The sequence below is a fragment of the Buteo buteo genome, chromosome 1, assembly GCF_964188355.1.
Source record: "Buteo buteo chromosome 1, bButBut1.hap1.1, whole genome shotgun sequence".
In the NCBI taxonomy this organism is placed as follows: domain Eukaryota; kingdom Metazoa; phylum Chordata; class Aves; order Accipitriformes; family Accipitridae; genus Buteo; species Buteo buteo.
The window spans coordinates 40398847-40418448 of record NC_134171.1 but is presented as its reverse complement, the minus strand read 5'-3'; the positions used below and the strand labels follow the sequence as shown (position 1 = coordinate 40418448).

The 19602-nt window shown below is 35.8% G+C and overlaps 1 protein-coding gene across 1 annotated transcript in view; it reads right to left on the bottom strand.

Annotated features, from left to right (window-relative positions):
• Nucleotides 1-19602, bottom strand: part of GPM6A (glycoprotein M6A) — a 123215-nt gene that overhangs the window by 1592 nt on the left and 102021 nt on the right. Inside the window, 3 exon segments of the mRNA XM_075041790.1 lie at nucleotides 5812-5877; nucleotides 7201-7277; nucleotides 9472-9625. Coding sequence (XP_074897891.1) covers nucleotides 5812-5877; nucleotides 7201-7277; nucleotides 9472-9625 — 297 coding nt within the window.

Below are 19602 nucleotides of genomic sequence, written 5' to 3'. Positions count from 1 at the left end.
GTCAAACGACTGATAAATCTTAACATAACGCCAATACAAGGAATGAAGCTAAGGCCTCCAAAGAACTGCTGCTGCAAATACTTTATTCAAAACTCCTCCTTCAGGGGCAGGCAGTCACATGCTATCTGCCTTCAGTCCCTTTTGGAGTTAGTTTGCGTAGTCTTCACGCTTGTGACCATCTACAGTGGAAAGGCTACTTCGGCTGCCTGTTACAGCAATGAACTGCTCTCCGGTCCATTTCACCTTCCCAAGCCTGGGCCTTTCAGGACAGTTGCAGACTTTGAAAGCTTTCCTTTTGAAGGTGGACGTCAAATGTCCTACCTTCAGTCTGCTGGATCTGCTTGCAAGGAGCCTCTGACCTTCTCAAAACTTGTCTCCCTCTCACCATAGGATGTGCTCTGTTGGCTCTGTATTCAGCCAGAAAATAAAAATGTTCAGTAGCGGTATTCAACTGGTTTATTCTAGGACTCTCTGAACATTTATTGCTCCCCTTGCAGGCTTTCAGATACTTTCTGATGAAAGCATCTCTTAAACTTCTGTTAATCAAATGCCCCAGAGGCCACAGATAATTTCCTGAAATCAGAAAAATTCCACCCCTCCCTAAGAAATCAAGAAACTAAACTAGGACTCAATTACTGGAAAATCGAATAAAGTAATCATAAAAACACCCTGAGATTATGCAAATTCTCCTGTTCATATTGGACTGTTGTAGATATATGAGTATCTTAGATTCATACCAAATGAACAGAACCAATTTAGTATGTTCTTTCCTTTTTGGAAATGCCAGTGTTGGCTTTTTCCACAAATGTTTGGTGGCAACTGTTGCTGATTAGTTCAGGCTAATGTACATTTCTTAATCTGGATAATTAAGATCAAGGAAAGCATTCTGAAACCCTTCAAAGGACCAAATATTTTTGGTGTCTCTTTTGCCCTTGTGGTTTATGGCAAGATTTCACCCAGTTAATCCCTACCTGAGGAATACAGACTGAGTTGAGGAGCCACAAAATAGGAAGAAGTCTTCAGAGAATCTGTCCTCTAGGAAGAAGACTACAGATAGTAGTATTTTGACGTATCTTTAGGAGTTTCTTAATATCTACAGTACAACGCTTGCAGCACAACCCATGATGACAGTGCAAGTGCTGGAGATGGCAGCATGTACTGCATTACTCTGGGGACACGTTCTGGTCATAATTTAGCACACAGGAAAAAGAAACACCTTGTATCTAACTCAGCTATTCCAAAAGCTTTTACCATGAGTAGTCTCTGGATCAGGCATTTCTAGATCAAATGAAAGACACTAATGCCAAATCCCCATTCCACTGAATGAAATGCCTTAAATTTCCTCCACAATAAAACTCTTGAGAAAAATAAAAAGAAACAGGCTGGTAATCCTAATATTTCTGTCATCTCAGGCAATTACAATTTGCATCCAATGAAAACACCAGTGCTGGTCCTTTGAGAGTAAGATTTCAATTAAAAAATACAATCTGATCCTCAAACAGATTGTAGACATGAGAATCCTAGAAGTAGGGGTATCTGAGCAGTCTACTCATGTCTTCCTGACCTTTTAAAACACATCTGGCAGAAAACCTTGCAACAGAAGAATACATGACGAAAAATGGGACCATGCAGGCACATTTATCCTCACAAAATATTTGGTAACGACCCAGTAAGAGACAAATTTAAACCTAATGTCTTGCAGTTTCACTTGGCATTTTTCTTCTACTAAAAAAATAGACAAACTCTTCTGAAGGTACATTGGCCACAGTCTGACCTTCATTAAACTTCCATTCTTTGCCCATCCCTTACTTAAAAAGTTACAGAAGCAAACTTCGGGAATAACTGTTGAAAAGTCTTGGAGTTCACATTCACTACAAGTAGGATGACTTTCTTGGAAACAACTACTTTAGCTTATATAATAAGTATAATCTCAAATATATATCCACGTTATATATTGATATATACATTTAACAGTCCCACCACCTTTGGTTTTTTGTTTAACACCAAGTTCCTGGATAACATTGGCACACTAAGGAGGTCACCTCTAAGTGGCTGTCTAATTGCATTTCACACTTCCTTGACCTGAATAGCCTGAAGCCAGTGGGGCCCTGTCAAGGCTTATTCAAATTGAAGCAGGGCAGCTTCCACAGCCTGCCTCGGGATGTTTCAATTACAGACATATGCAAGACAGCGAAGGGTCTTTCCACACCTATGAAACATCCCTGCTTAGGTTTCTTCATAAGGTGAAAGTATGCTTCAAACTTTCAAAACTAGAATTGCATCTAAGCTAGGAAAGGGTTTGGTTTGGTTTTGGTTTTCCTTTCCTTTTGGGACACATCATTTTCTCATCAGGGCAGAAGTCTAAGTAACTTTTTTCCTCCCCTTACATGCATCTAATATCCTGCAGAAGAGCACAATCATACTGGGGGAGAGGGACTAGACCACTTACACATTTCCCTTGTTCTTGTTTCAGGAGAAGTAATTGCATCTCCACCTTACAGGACATAACTTCTGCAGAAGTTCAGGCAGAAGAGTACTGCTCACATTATAATTTTTGAGAAGGGAAACTGTGTCTCTCGTAATTCAGTTTTGCTATAGTGGTTTTGGGAAAACATCACAGGCACGATGAGTTTACATTTAAACAACTTCAAGTCTTCTGTTGCTATCTGACACAACACTGACAACAGTAAAACTAATATGTATTACTTCAATGATCATTTCTGTATCTATTTATTATCCATTCAGACATAAGAAAGAACAATAATGTTCAGAATCATACATAGTCCAAATTTATTATGATTCAAAATCACGGCTATTTTTCTGTGCTCAAGACTCACAAAAACCATCTACAATGTAAATAATTCTATCAGGTTTTTTTCATCTTGGGCTCAAGCCTAAGAATCATAAATTTTCAAAATGAACAATTTGACTTTTTCCTTCTCTGCAAAATAAAGCTTTCCCTAACATATACTGTAAAAAAATATGACTTTTTCTATACATCAATCCTAACGTGTAGGCCAATTCTCTTTTTGTACCCCAAACCAGCATTGTCCTTTGGAGACTAAAGAAGCAGCTAGTGAAATGTGAAAAAATGCTAACATTCATATACAAATCTGAGACCAAGAGAGAGATTAAAGTAGTAGATATGGGAAAATTATGTCTTGTGACCAAATGGCTTTGCAAATATTAACAATTTTTTTGTGTTTTTTGCAATAAATTACTACATATTTTTAAAATACAGTTTCATGAAAACTATCCCAGTGACAGATGGGCTTAATATTTATGAACAAGCTGATTTCTTTGGTGAATTTAATGACAAATATTGACATTAAAAGAGTTAAAGAAATCTGCACATATTAAATAATCTGGCACTTGCCAATGTCCACAAATCCAGAAGAGAGGATATACTGGACTATATCAATGTCATGACTTAAAATGTCATTTAAAAGAACAGATTTTACCAATTCAGTTATTCAGCAGTCTCATTGATGATGCACTACTATTACTGGCTGGTAGTAAATACAAAATACTTACTACTTTAGTCAGATGGACTATTCTAGTTTAAAGCAACTGCCTGCAAGAAATGTTTTAAAAGTGCAATAAATTCATAAGCTTTCTCTTTTGTAAAGAACTGGTATTTTAATCTCATTTTTCTGTTAAGAAGTCTTGTTAAATCTCAGAAACATGGAGATCTGCTATTGTTGTGGATATATACAAAAACTAACTTCATTAAATCATGTTTGTGATTATTCTTGCAACAGCACGTATAGGGAAGGGCATTGGTTCTCCAACGCCTTAAATGGCTTCTGCAGATTTTGTTCCTCACCCTAGCCTGTTGCTGATAGCTTACCACTTTCTACTAATTTAAGCATAGGATCTGGGGAAAAAAGATGTTTTCTTCTTCCTATATGAGACAAATTCATTTTCCCTCCCCTAAATTACTTCCTCCTTGGGAAAGCAAACTTCCCTTAAAGAAAGAACCTGTTACTACCTGCATGTCCAACCACAAAATTCTGAACTTTCTCTCATGTCCTGTCCCAGTCTTTGGGCTACTGTGTCAATGTGAAGCACACTGCACAACCTATAAATGTGCTTTGGTATGCCAGTTTTAGAAATTACCACCATCAAAGAGTGGAATGTGCTAGTCTTTACCAGGTACCTAACAGATCACAATGGTAGGTTAAAAACAATTTAATTACAAAATTAAAATACATACAACACAGTTGCAAACATTTCATAAAACACACATTTACCAGCATTTGGATGCTACATAATTTACTAGCACTTAGATCCTTAACTTATATTTCTGTTGAAACAGTGCTGTTATGCCTGCACTGTGCAGTCACAGCATTCAATAAAAAGCATACTTGGGTATGGGTAAAACCCTTCAAAAATATCTGAATAAATGTGAGTCATCAAAGTGAATTCCTAGTGGACTAGTGTTTGGTGTAACAAATCTATGGCATCTTTGATATGGTACTGTGAGCTTTGAAGAGGGTTTTTTTAAACTTCATTGAAAGTATCATGTATTTAAACTACGTGGCTCAATGTACCTACTTAATTTGCTTCCACTGAAGATGTGTTTGTTTCCACTGAAAATCTTTTGGTAGCTATTCTGATTCAAAACTCTTCTTTGAAATGCAGAATTGTTATCTGGACAAATTAGCATTTGATAATTACTACTGAATATACTTCAAAACAATAATGCACTGGAGAACTAATGGTCTCTTGGATATACTTTCCTAACGCTAATATATGTATTATAATAATTACTATTTGCTCACCATTTTTTCAGCTAGAAGTAGAAAAGTCTGTTTGGAAAATTAATTTAATTATTAATATAAATTATATTCTTGTATTGTTGTTTGTTGTTTTGAAACAAAAGTTACATTGAAAATATATTTTTTTCATTTAGCTGTCTCTGCTTTGCTGGCAGGGTGTCATGTAATACTGAAAAAATGGCAGAGGAGAACAATAAAAAAAATAATCACTAATGCCACAGGAATACTAGCTTCATTGAATATTCTCTGTTTGTCCTTTTTTATAAATGTAATTCTAAGGAGAACAAAAAATTTATGGCCCCAGGATTCAATGAAAAATTACTAGTAGCAGTAGTAATAGTAATCACTAACACTTTTCTTATGGAATACATCAGTACCAAGTAACAGTCATTTTTCATTTCCCATTCCAGTGTGTATTATACAAACCTACACTGATACAGAATGCCTATTCTAAAAATATTTTTATGTTTAAGCAGACACAGCAGTCAAAAGACAGAAGAGCAGGGCACTAGCTCATACACTTTTTTCTCAGTGGAACATTCTCATTGGCAAAATGTCATCAAATCCAAAGTAAAATTCTTTATTAAAAAAAAAGCAAAAATCAGTCCTGACAGAAAAACTGACACATTCACATATACGCACAGAATTGACAAAAAGAGTCTGCTCCTAAAATAGCAGCATAGCAAGCCTGTAAATACCCAGAAAGGCATAGATCATAAAAGTATATTACTATGATCATGAGACAGGCATGTGAGTTCAGGCACTTGGCTGAACACAGCAAGAGAATAGTAAAATTCTTAGCATGTACTTACAGGTGGTTTTTTATTCAAAAAAGTAATTATATTCTACTTCAAAGGGAATCCATCAATATATTTTAAAAAAAGATAAGAGAGAGTATTGAATTACAGAACTATATTTCAGTAATAGCATTGAGTGATAGTATGGAAATTGAATAACTGATACTAAGTAAAAACCAGAAGGCATTAGCAATTCAGATGATGATGGAAGTACAGAGCGTTGGGTAGCTTACCATAGCAATGACTGCTGCTCCAGCTCCAGCAAGTGCCACAATGAACAAGTGGAACGTCATGTTTAGCTGCAAAGGGGGACAAAGAAAAGGACTTTCATGGTGGTACACTAAACAGAAACTGAATGAAAAGTCAGGATAACATAGAGCAAATAATTACCTCCCTGGTGCCACCCTTCCACAAAAGTAATGATTACTAATACTTTTTCCAAAAGACTGACATCACTACATGACATTGTGCTTGTGCTGGTTTTGTTACAATACTCATATCAGGGATGAAGCATACTTCTATTTTAAAAACATTGTATTTAAATCATAAAATATTAACAAAGCAAATTATTTAAAAATAAACTATCCAGCACTTTTTTTCTTTTTTCTTTTTCTTTTTTTTTTTTGTTACAATACTACTTTACCAGATCTACATTTGTTTGTTGTCATTTCTCTAGTGGTAGAGACAGCCTAAGAAAACCCCGTTTCCTTTCATTAGCTGTAGCTTTCCATCCTCATATATTGATTTTCTTCCCTCCCAAATTTGCCAATAAAATCTGTTCATAGTGATATAATATAAACCAGGTTACTTAAATAATCCAAGTTAACCACCTTCCTCAACCCACCCCAAACCAAATGATTACATTTGTTTTTAATTTCAGTGATCTGGTTTACAAAGCAGCCACTGAGTGTTGACTGCACAGCAAGGGTCGCACTTTCTTAGATGGTTTTGGTATGAAGGCAGATTGTGTACCTTCACTCTAAAAGGATTTATTCAAACATAGGAAGACCCAGTGACACATTTAGCAAAGCACCATCTGACTTCAGAGGGATCAAAATTTTAGCCTCTTTTCTTGTTAGATAGATGTAAATTTGATCATCCTGTCTTCATCCCTGATTGTTTAAAAAACAAATCAGAAGCCTCAGCTGCTCTGAAATAGGTGGTCTTTGCCTAAGGGAAAAACTACAAAGAAAAATGTACTAGGAGTTATTATCCTAACGCACTGCAAGATTTGGTCAAATCCATTTGAAGTCTTTACTCTCCTGTCACAACAGTAATCATATGATCTTCAAACAGTGATTCATTATATAGACCTACTCATTGCACACCAGATGCATTAGCTTTCAAAAACATCTCAGTAAAAATATATGACAATGGAATTCTTGAAAAAATAAAATACAAGTGTATTTAGAAAACAAATGGCTGGAGAAATTGCACTGACTAAATTTGGTATGCAGTAAAAGACTAGGAAAGGTACTTGCTGACTGTATTTTCTACTGGGATTTTATTTCATCACCATAGCTAGAATTAGAACATAAAGAGTAAGAAGAAAACACTCATCATTTACTTCCAACTATAACATATATTACGGATTTTCCAAAAATATTATCACATTCATTCACCTCATTAGAGTCACACATCTTGATGAAACTTTCTGATGTGGTGCAAACCTTCTTTTCCTCTCCAATAGTTACAATACCTGGAGCAGAATAGATATTCACAGTATTTAGTATTCCTAGTACATAGCATATTACTTCATATGAGCCAGAAGAGCTAAGAAATACACATTCTTGGCTGCTTTGCAGAACTGTTTTTAACAGGAAAATCAGGTTTTTGTTGATGATCAAGGGGCTGGAGCACCTCCCATATGAGGAGAGGCTGAGAGTTGGGGTTGTTCAGCCTGGAGAAGAGAAGGCTCCGGGGAGACCTTATAGCAGCCTTCCAGTACCTACAGGGGGTCTATAAGATGGGGAGGGACTTTTTGCAAAGCCATGTAGTAATGGGACAAGGGGTAGTGGCTTTAAACTGGAAGAGGGTAGATTTAGATTAGATATAAGGAAGAAATTCTTTACCGTGAGAGTGGTGAGGCACTGGAACAGGCTGCCCAGAGAAGTTGTGGATGCCCCATCCCTGGAAGTGTTCAAGGCCAGGTTGGATGGGGCTTTAAGCAACCTGGTCTAGTGGAAGGTGGCCCTGCCCATGGTAGGGTGATTGGAACTAGGTGATCTTTAAGGTCCTTTCCAATCCAAACCATTCCACAATTCTATGATAATTTCAGCCATCACAAAACTAACACATCATCGATTTAGTAAAAGCCCTAGTAGGAAACATGCAGGTAATAATTTTTCAGCCATTTTTGAAAATACCTTCATTCCAGATTTTGAGCAGCACAATCAGAACACGAGAAAAATTATTTGCAAACAGTATATACTCTTATCATGTTGTTCACAAACATTCCCTACCCTCATGTGGAGAAATGTGCTGTACGTTGTTTTCAGACATGTTGATCTGGTACAAAGCTTCTTTTACAAGTTATATAAAAGCATTACTCAAATGTATACTTCATTGTAATAACAGTTTCTCTATCAGCAAGAATAACTAGAATGTGCTACATTGTTTCCTTTAGCTAATGTCAAGATACTAAATCAAAGACTAGCTTGAAGAAAACTGCTATAACTCAGTTATCATGAAAAATGGCACTGTTCTTTCCTATTAGTAATCAGTGGGTTTTACACTGAATTTACAGGAAACAGGTACATTCACAGAATATACATTTTATATGTTAGTGTTCTATGCACATTTTAAATAGAATTAATAACAAAAATAGGCATGAATATTAGCAAAATAAAAGGTCATAGAAAAAGAATTAATACTCTTGATGAAATCTGTACAGATAATTGCTTTCTCAACTCACTTGTTATGCTGGGGCAGGGGGGGTGTGAATCCATAAACTAAAGAAAGGTGGGGTTTTTTCCCCCCTCATGAAAACAATAATGTGAAATATTTTGTTTCAGGTTAAGTCAAATGTTTAATATGAACCAACTGTTTCATTCCTAAGCAATACAGCATTTTTTATACCTCAAAATCACAATTAAAAATATACTGCTATTTTATATTAGGCCAAGGCAACAAAAGAAAGACTTAAGGAACTGCCTGACGAGAGTATGATTACCCAAAGCTCTGTGGGCTGAGAAACCATCAAGGCCAGGATATCTAGATTCAAATCAGTCTTGTGGCAGAAAGGAATTGAATTATCATCACCAAAGCAAGAATTCTCAGACTTTTTAAGATTCCAAACCACCTTTTGTCCAAGTTTCCCATCCCCTCAAAACACATGTATGTGTATATCCCCACTTTATTCTAACCTCCACAGTTCAGGCTTTAGCCTTGCTCTCTCTGTCCACCAGCCTCTTAGAGTGTTACCATTTGTATTGTCATCAAAATTTTTGCAAGCAATGAATCTTGTCCTGTCCCAATTCACCTCTGCAGAGACAGATGATAACCTAGGATCTCACATCTCCAAATCAGTGTCCTACCACAAGCTTAAAGAGTCATTCTCCAGATAAAGGACTAATTAAGCATTTTAGACAAGTTCCAGCAACTCCAAAAGAAGCAGCTAAACAGAAGCTCCGAGCCAAATTCTCAGTACTCTGGGAAGATGGACAATGTTGATTCAATTTTGTCAGGCCTGAAAATGCAGTGCATCTCTAATATACTGCCTTAACTAGAGGGTAAAAAGATAGAAAGAGATACATAACAATTGTTTAAGAAACAATTCTGAAATTGTTTTCAGAAACAAATCTGAAGTTCACTTCAGATACACAGAAGCAAAGCAAAGTGATGCTTTCTTTTGTGACATTTTGCTTTATATTTAGTGCTTTTCATTCACATACCATACTGGCGAAGATCCAAGCAGAGATTAGCTCCATCCACTACGGTGGCATTTCGGCAAATGGTCCACAGATTGAAGTACATGTAAACAGGCAGAGAAGTGAAAGCTGTAACGCCAAGCCAGGCCAACATAAAGATGTATGTCAGCATAATAAACTGCAGTAAAAGAGGAAAAAACAAAACCAGTGGTAAGTCAGAGCTTAACTGATACTCCATTGCAAAAAAAGGAACAACAGAGAAGTAACAAATGCATTTCTGACTGGTTTTGTCTGTTTCTGTCCTTATTTAAACTACAGTTTTGGTCTGGTAATCAATTCATGATCTGGTCAGAGTGAGTGACAGAGCACTAACATGTTTCTGAAGAACAAGCAGTTATGCTTCCAGAAGTGCAAGCTTACTATACATTCCTGTCACTCTTGGGCCTGTGATTGATGCAAAGCACCACTCTGAAGTACAGACAGCTGTGTGTTTTGTGAAGCCTGTCTCTCCCTCTCTCCCATCACCATTACTCCATAGTTAAGGCAAAAGGCCACATGGTTGTTTTTTCCACTATCAATCATGGTGTAAAAAATTAGAATTAAATACTATAGGCTTTGCTTGCTTTTGCTTTTAAAATCTGGGTCTGAACAAAAATGAGTCAGTATCGATGGCTGCCACAGAATCTCACTGGCAAATCCATTTTGCATTGAACCAATGAGACAATATATTTGTCATTTTGTTACTGTATTTAGACATACTTGGGGTTACATACAAGGGAATTAGTCATTCAGAACAAACTACGGTGCTTACCTCTGTTAATAAGGAATGCATTAAATTACATGCTTTGCAACATGTGTGCTCCAAAGGCTACACATTTTCTTTTTTTATCCATGAGCCTCAAGAGTATAGCAAGCTGACTGTAGGAGGCATTGAACTCTACTTGCCCTTAGGGCTGGTAGTTACACTGGCACACCCAGCTTCTGCAGCCACATAGGCATGCTACATTACTACTCTGCTGCTAACCTGAGACAACTAGCAGACGCATTCATCAATAACAAATTACCTTTTCATTTTATGCTATGCAAAGGTTATGAAGATGCTACATGGTTAAATGTGGAAGATAAGTCAGCCTCTAAATGTTGAATCCAAATAGCCCCAAGATTTGATGGCTTCAGAAATGCTGATGAATCTAAACACATTACTGAAACAAAAAAAATTCGGCACACTAACATTTTTCTAGCTGCTTACCGCAGAAAAACATTGACTCTGAGAATAAGAAATAAGAGCTATTTTTGAAAGCTGAATAAGCTGGTCTACAATCTGCTTAAAAATAAACCTTAAAGAATAAATAAGGAGAAAATGGAAGACATTTTCTAGTTCTTTTTTAATGTAAGATCTTTCACATCATGTGATAAAGGAAAAAAGCCTAATATAAATACAGATTTTAGTTATGGAAATCAAATAAGGTCAGACTCAAAAGGGTTGTAAATGGTAGTAAAAATTGTTAGAGGGGTGTCTTGTCCATGTGGACCTCACCAGGAAGAGCAATCCAAAACACAAAAGGTTTGAATTTAGGTGAGGTAGTTTTATTACTTTGAAGTTATGGGATGGACATTCTTAAGCAATATTAAAGAGACCTTAAATTGATTTACTTTAATTCACTTCCAAAGAATATTAAATAAAAGCCATTTTAATTCTGAGAAAGTGTATTTACATAGGGATTTAATGTAGTTTAATTAATCCAGTTTAAAATTCAATTCAGATTAATTTTCCTGATTGTCCCTAGGTAGATAAGTCTTTCAGCAGTAGTTTGAAAAGCTGGAGAATTTATAGCACTAAAAAAAATTACCAGAAGGATGCAGGAAAGTAAAAGATAAAGTGGAAAAAGGAATTTAAGTTTTCTGCTTAATAATTTGGGTATCTGCTTTCTATCCTTTTCTTTATTTAGTACTCAACACTTCAGCTTTTCCCGCTGGTTTGTAAGTTATGAACCATTTTAACTTTTCCCTTAACACCAAACTAGTTTAAAGGGAAAATTGATGTATCTAATTTATGTTTAAAGATTTTTGAAAATGTATTCATGCAGCGAATGGCTGTCTTCCTTTCCAAATTTTCGCAATACCACACTTACTAGAAAACCAACTGAAAAAATAGAGAAAGTGATAGCAAAGTCTATAATAAATATACAACCTTGAATGTTACAGTAGACTTATCTGTGCATCAGTTGCTTTATATAATGGAAATTCTATGCCACCTATTGCAGAGAAAATAGTCAATACAAGTAAATACTGTTCTGTACACACTCCATTTATTTTTTCATTATTGTTCCTTTATTGTTTTCCTTTTTTTTCTTTCCATATTACAGTGTTAAAGCTAATGAGACAACATCTGGTTCAACCCCAGGCACTCATTTACAAATAATTACTTGGAAAATTACTTGGAAATGTGGATTCACTTCAGGGCTATGAATTCCCAACTAAAATGCTATGTTTGATCGTAATTTACTATCAAGCTAAAGAGTTGTACTCAAATTTTCTAAAGCAGGAGCAAGAAATAAGAAAGAAGGCTCTCTGTGTGTTCTCAGAACAGCCTTTAAATTCTCAGTTTATTATATTCTAGAAGTATTTCGAAAGTAAAATGAGCCTCCTAGCTTATATATCTGCCAAAAACAGATAAGTCTGAGGCCTTATTTTTTAACCTTTTTCTAGAATTTCTGAACTAAATATTTAATAAATTTAGTACATCTCTCAGTGTAGTACATGCATAATGATTTAATGGAGAACTAAATCTTTGATATTAGTTATATTATTGAACTGTCATAACTGTTTTTAAGACTGGGCTCCACACAGATTCAGGAATCTTCCTATTCTGTGATTACCACCAAATGGAGGAAAAAGATCAGCCTTACTATGAGCATTACAATTCCTATTTAATATCTTTTTATTTTCTGATATGTAGTAGGGATGAAACTCTCTGTAGCCTTGTTTGCTTAAGAAGCTTGCTTAAAAATCTGTACTAAGATAATACAAAGCATTGGTATAGCAAGAGGGTTAAAAACAGAGCTTATTAGCCTCTAAAAAAATCTGCCTTAGGCATAGAATAAGAGCAGGAGAAACCTGTCAGATGATAGCTGCTGGGAGTCACAAGGGCTGCTTTCTTAGAGAGAATTGACTGCTTGTTTATGGATGGGATTCTCTTTTAAAAACATGAATCTGTTTCATTGAATATCTCAGAAAAAGTGAATCAAATGCCAATTTCATTTAAAAAACATATTTTAGAAAAGGAAGAACTTTATTTTTCCTCTTTCAGTCACTTTTGACTGAAGAGCCAGTGGCCAATGATATGCCCAAATTCATGTTATAACACCAAGAAGACGGGGGGGGGTGGGTGGGTGGGGGGGGGGGTAATAGAGAAAATTCACTTGTTTCATGTAAAAATAACTAAAATGCAAAACTTAATGTTAAATCACTTGGTAGTTATGAGTTATCCCTGGAAGCTGCTATCACTGGTATCAGTGAAGCAAATCACAAAAATGTGATCTGGGCAATAATATACTTTCTGCTGTAGGGGCAGTAAAAAGCAAAAGGTTAACCTTGCACAACAAGTTTTTAGTTTCTAGCAATAGGAGGTGTTAGCTTATAAATTCTTGTTATAACGGAATGAAATTGTGAATTTTTTTTTTAAACCACAGATGAAGGACTAAAGTATCTTTTTAGATAATTTTATCTGCTATTACAATCTTCCCTCTTTGCTCTAGAGACCTTACAAGAAATGCTTAAGGAGCCTATTCACTCCAGGAATTAAATTCAGAACTCAATCTCCTGAGATTCAAAGGGATCTTTCTCCTTTGAAGTACCATTCTGCTACGTGACAAGCCAAAGATTTATGAAATAGCAGTACAGCACCTTAAAGAGGTATCACAGTTTGTTCTCTAGTATGCTATGTATTGCGTTGGTAGTGAAAATTACTTTCTCTGATCAGTTCAATTTTCACTGTAAGAAGTCAAACACATAAATCCAAACCAAACTGGAAGTGATAGTGAAATTCATCTACCAAATCATGAAGATAAAAGTTCACTAATCAATACTCAGTTCACTGTAGGAAAGAATAGCTAAAGGAAATAATTATTTGAACAAAACAAATCTTTAACCTTTGTAGCAGTTAATTTCTTGTACCAACACCATGGCTGGTAAAACTCTCTTGCCAGATTTTATAAGTTTTCATTGCCAGTAATGGCTTTCCTGAATCACAAATCATCAAAGTAAGCAAACCATCAACCCTTCTGGAAAGATTTTTTTATAAAATCTGTTGCACAGATCAATGTCAGGAAGTAGAGATTTCAGAGCATGTTCTGAAAAGGTACATATATACAGCACAACAGCTTTCATAGTGCTCACAGCTGGCTGAAATCCTGTTTCCACTGAAAACATTACCCAAATTCTATCTATTTTAATAAGATCAAGATTACAGGTACTGCTTTCTTTTTAAAATTTATGGGTACTTGTCCCATGAAAGCACTTTCATTGAATCTCAAACACTGTTCTTGTTTTAGTTTTGTTATAAATATTTTATTACCCCTGAAGAAACATTGTATGATTGCTTCAGTGACCCTAGGGACAGAGGCAGTGAAATCATATCTGAAAGGTACTGTTACTACAGAGAGATGGATTGAAATGGAAACAAAGTAAACCCCAGTCATTTTATTGTATGAGGGCACTGCTGCTTACTACAAAAAAAAAAAAAAAAAGAAAAATAGCAACAAATTCAGAAGTGCCTGAATAAAACTTAACTCCAGAAACCTCATGTTGCCATGTAATTTTATCTTTGTTCCAAACCATTCAGCACTTACATTTATACTTCCTCTCAATTTACTCATATACTTATTTTATATGAACTCCCTGACATGAGCTCTCAGCTCAGAGTTATAAAAGACATACACCTTGCTGTGTTTATATCTCATTTAGATTTATTATTCTGTGACACACACACACAAAACTTCATTATTTACTTTCAGCTTGATGATCAAAGAGGTTCCTTCCAAACTTCTTCACAGTCTCAAAAACTCTCTTTGACAGTGTTTGCCAGAGATCAAAACTGCATCTACAGAGACTACATACCTCCATCCTGCCAAAAGGCAGGATTCGCTATTGCATTCATAATTCACTATTACAATTCACTGTGAAACCATGTCAGGGCAGGACATCACCTGAAGATGAGCCCAGGGTTAGCCTGGCTGTCTCTAACTGGAATGTTGAGAGGCACCTGACCTCCGCAGTGCGTTGTGTCGTCCTGGTTCTGGGGACAGTTTCCCAATCACACATCAGAACAAGGACCTGTGTGTCTTTTGACGGCCAGTCAGAAGCATGAACAGGAAGATCTTTTCAATTTCTTCTTCAACTGCCCTGTCTCTCTAATGTCACATTCACTTTCAATCGTCTATAGATTAGATTTCAATACTAATAAAACTTATTTTAGCTTTAGCACTTTGCCCAGCTTTAAATTAATAAATGACCTTTGGTTTTCGGGCCTTCTGCCTTAGTCTTGTCCATTTTTCCTAGGATAAATTCCTCTGAGTTAATGCTACCATCTCCTTACCCTGCGCACATTCTGCATAAACACATTTACATATTCCTTTTAAATTATTAATTGCAGTTGCCAATTATTTAAATCTAAATAAATCAGAAATTGAAAAAATTACACAGATGTCTTTAAAGTCATTGATATATCAACGCTTAATATGTTACAGACCATCCTTTGCCACCCTGGCCAACCTCTCTTTGTATCTATACACCCTCTTCTTACACATAGTATGAAATCTAAATATGTTTATGAAGGACTGTTAAGTAGCTCACAACCAAATGCCCTCCTCTAATGTTCTCGTTTCTGTGCTAACGAGCATCTCCTACATTCATGCCTCATTCCTGAACAGAAGTAAAAGATGAAGCAAAAGTATTTCAACTTATCTCATTTTACATATAATGCTGCTGGAAGAAAGAGACTGATATTCTGATATTACCACTAAATGCGCTATAAATCACAGAAAATATACACTTACAAAGCCTTTTCCACTTGGTCTAAAATATCACTCTCATTGCTAACAATCACTTGTTGGACATGTATTATTGCCTCTGCAAAACAAGTTCATCCTATCTCTCTCTCTGACATATTATATTGCCAGGCACGGCTCCAAGAGTCTTGTTGAAACATGGATACATTTCATGCTATGCTATTACTGTCACATGGTTGATTCTTCTTGGCTTGCATTCAAGTTAACTGCTTCCAGAGGGAAAAAAAAAAAAGCCAATATTGGTCCAAATGTCTCTTCATAGTGGGACAGACTTCTCAGGTTTGCCTAATTGCAATTCATCCATATACTAAATACTAGCTAATGTGATATTCCTTAGATTGTTAAAAACTATTATCAGAAAATTATTAAATCCCTGAAATTTTAAATTTTGAAGCATCCGTTTTATGGAACTGTTTTGTTTGGGTTTTCTTAAACATTTTCTTCTACAGACATTTTAGATGGATGGAAAACTGATTTTGAAAAAATAAAAACAGTTCTCACTGTTACTTTCTGCTTTTCATCCGCACATACATTTTTCTAAAGTTTCCTTTAAATGTGTATTTCAAGGTTGAAATAGTCTATGCATGATGTCAACTGCTTTGTAACTATTTAGATACCTACAAAAAGCTGGTTTACTTTCTGATTTACTCTGAATTGATTTACTGGTAGCAGTGGGGGAGGAGATTTCCACAGCTGCATCAGAAATACAAAAAGGAGATTCCCTAACAAATTGATTTATTTTTTGAAACTGCTTTGTAACCAAATCCAGTATCAGAACATAGTCCATTTGAAGAAGATGGCTTTGCATTGATGGAAGACTAGGTTCTGCCTGAAGATTTTATAATTTCTCTTTTTGGTACTTCCTTATAAACCAATTATACTTTTTTTTTTTTTTTAATTTCTGAATCTTCTTTAGGATGTGTATGGTTTTGTAGCACTGTGCTGCTTAAAGTTGTTAGCATTAATTATTTTATATGTCCTTCAGGCAAGACAATTTTTGTAGTCCAACAGGCTTCTGAAGTCCTACAGAGAGCATTGGATATTATCTGCCATTTAAGAGCAGCAGAATTTCCTATTTAATTTTACAGTCTTCCAGACAGGAATTACTTCTTCTCAAAATGTATATGCTTATATTTTCACATTCTCAAAGTTTTTCCCTTCCTTTTGTTTTTCTTTTTGGTGGTGTTTCTAACACTTTGAGGTACTCTCAGGGAATATAGCTAAGCTATTGGGTTTGTATTTAAACATGATTACAGACAAATAATCTGGTTTTAAAACTGCTTTTTTTTAAAGTTGAGTAGCTATCTTCATTAAATATTGCTGCTTTGTGGGTTCTTCAGACTGTTTTCATACCAAGCAACTATTCAATTCAAAGACATAAAATATGAAAAACAATCAGTTCCATCATGACCCACTCCCTGCCAATGTAGACAGGTTCCAGTAGTAAATTTTCCAGGTATTTTGCCTCCAAATTGCTGATAACCTATTTATAAAATCCTGATCCATACTCTAATGGGTTTTAGTGATGACAAGTTTTCTATACACAGAAAAAGATAACACCCATCTGGGAAAAGACTGCACTATACAGATTGTTTACATTTTTCGTATTGCCAAGAGTGCGATTTTCGTTCAGGAAGTTTGTATGGTCTATACTCGGGAACAAGACAGTGAAGCTTAAACTAGAAAGCAGAAATAATACTCTTATAACTTCTCTAAACAGATGTGTCAGTCAAAATGAATGCTTGGCTATTGAAAACAAGAACATGTGTTCTTTCCTGATTTCTTCTTAATGGGGCTTGAAAAGCCTATGAGAGAATCAAGGAGTAGGGACTTTCCTTTCTCATTTGCTGTCTTGCTAAGGAGTGAAGGTCAATAACATGGCTTCTAATCAGCCAGGGGATTCTAAAACTGTGACCTTAAATGTTAAAGCTCTTCAGCTAAAAGAAGTATTGATACTCTGGTTTGCTAAATCTGACCAGCTTAACTTGAATGCTAATCATCATATGCAAATAAAAGGATACAAGCAGTGAAGGGATAAATTTACAAGTTTTCCTCCTTTGTCCTGGGCAAGCAATACCAAAAAACATTTACAATGGTAACTATGAAGATATAAGACATCAATAGGAAGATGCAATTTATAAGAGGAACAAAAAGCTGTATATGGTTTCTGTGGGTTTGGGGGATAGTAACTTTAACTGGGAGAACTGAAAAACAAGCCGGCTAGAAAGCATTGGGAGTTGGTAAAGGACACATCTTTGACCATAAAATTGTGGATTTATGATAATGTCACTGACATTCACAGGCTTAAACAACTATAAAAAGAGTAAGATGTCTAGATGCAGTGAAAAAGAATAAGGCAGCCAGGTGAGAGCAAGGTTCAGGAAAAATGGTGATCATCTGATAAGCATTCAAGTTAAAACTGAGAAGGATTATCTGAACCTAGGGGAAAATAAAGCTATCATCTTGAACAATTTATGATGGTTCATAATAGAAAGGTAAAGCCCATGGAGGAAGTGCAACAGCTACCACAGTCAAGCACACTTTGGAAATGTATGACAGCACATTTTCAGAAAATAGTTTCATTAAAAAACCTGCTTATTGACCGAGCTTACATGCCCAGGAAAAAATCTGTCGTCAATGTGAAAAACACACTTACAGCACAATCTGAAGCAAAAATATTTTGTCCAGTTTATCACCAATAATAAAAACTCTGTCAGTGAGCAGCAGGACCAAGGAAAGCTGAGAAGCTACTGGCAAGGCATATTATAATGTTTGGTACTCTCCTCTATTAAAGGAAGCAATGAACACTGCAGTCAACAAAAGGGCTGCATATAAAACACATGGTAAGTTATGCGACAAGGGGAATGATCAGTCAAAAGAATGACTTTTTTAAGTGTGACATCCCTGAGTGAGAAAATCTGGAAGTATAAAATAAAGAAAAACAAAACAACCTGGAAAGATTAAAGAAATAAGACAGACCGAAAGTACAGTCAGCATCTAGGAATATATAAAAAAATAATTTCTGAGCTCACTGCAAAAGATTTCTAGAAGTATAACAAACAGAAAAAAAAAAACCAACTTGCATTCTTCTTTCACTTCAAGAAACCGTGTGTATATTAACAATGTAGTTGGGAGAGTAATGGCATAAAGAGAAGAGATTCTCTTAACCACTCAGCTGAGTTCTGAAGTATTGCTAGGGCTTGTCCTTCCTATTTCAAGAACAAGCACAGAAGATTACAAGGAACCCAGTCCTCTCAAAAAATTCAAACACCGGTTTAGTTTCCAGAGATAAGATGACTTCCAGAAACTTATTTACTAACTCCAGCAGTGTTTAGATCGCAAATGTTATTCACCTAAACTCCAATTAAAGGGGCCAAGCAGGATGCATCCTACTAAATTTAGACAGTTGACTGAAGTGCTTAATATAAAGGACCTAACTTAAAAGACTTGAGGGTTATTCTCTTTGCAGAAAATAGGACAATCACATGCAGAAAAATTCAGCTCATCTGAGGAAGTCTCTAACCCTCTCTCTCCTCTAACTAGTGAAGGAGCATAGGCCCTTCTCTTGGCAATCTTAGTGACATTCCTAGTTAGGTGGTATACATCTGTGTCACAATATAATCCCTCTGAAATTAACTTCTCCATCAGCTTCTGGGTCATTTGTGGCAATAATTCATGATTCTGGTTTTTAACTATGCAGTCTGAAAGGTCAGACCACCATATGAATGTCACCTTCCCCATTTCCCATGTCAGTGTCTGAAACTACTTATGGCTTTCACTACTTAACATGTATAGGGACAAGAGTTTTGTTAGAGGCTTTCCTTATGTAAGATTGGATTAACGAATTCTAGACCCATAAGTACATCTGCTTGGAGAAAAGGTCCTTTACTTCTCATAAATGAAGAAGCAGTGGCATGAAGCATTCTGCATTCCTCCAATACAGCAGTATTCAATCAGAAGGAAGGCCTCTCTGTCTGTCAGCTCAGCATTTCACCACCAGAATATCCAGATATGGTATCTGATTTTCAGAAATGAGAGCTTCATTTCTAGCATTCATAAATGATGCATCTGTTCTGGGTGGGAAAGC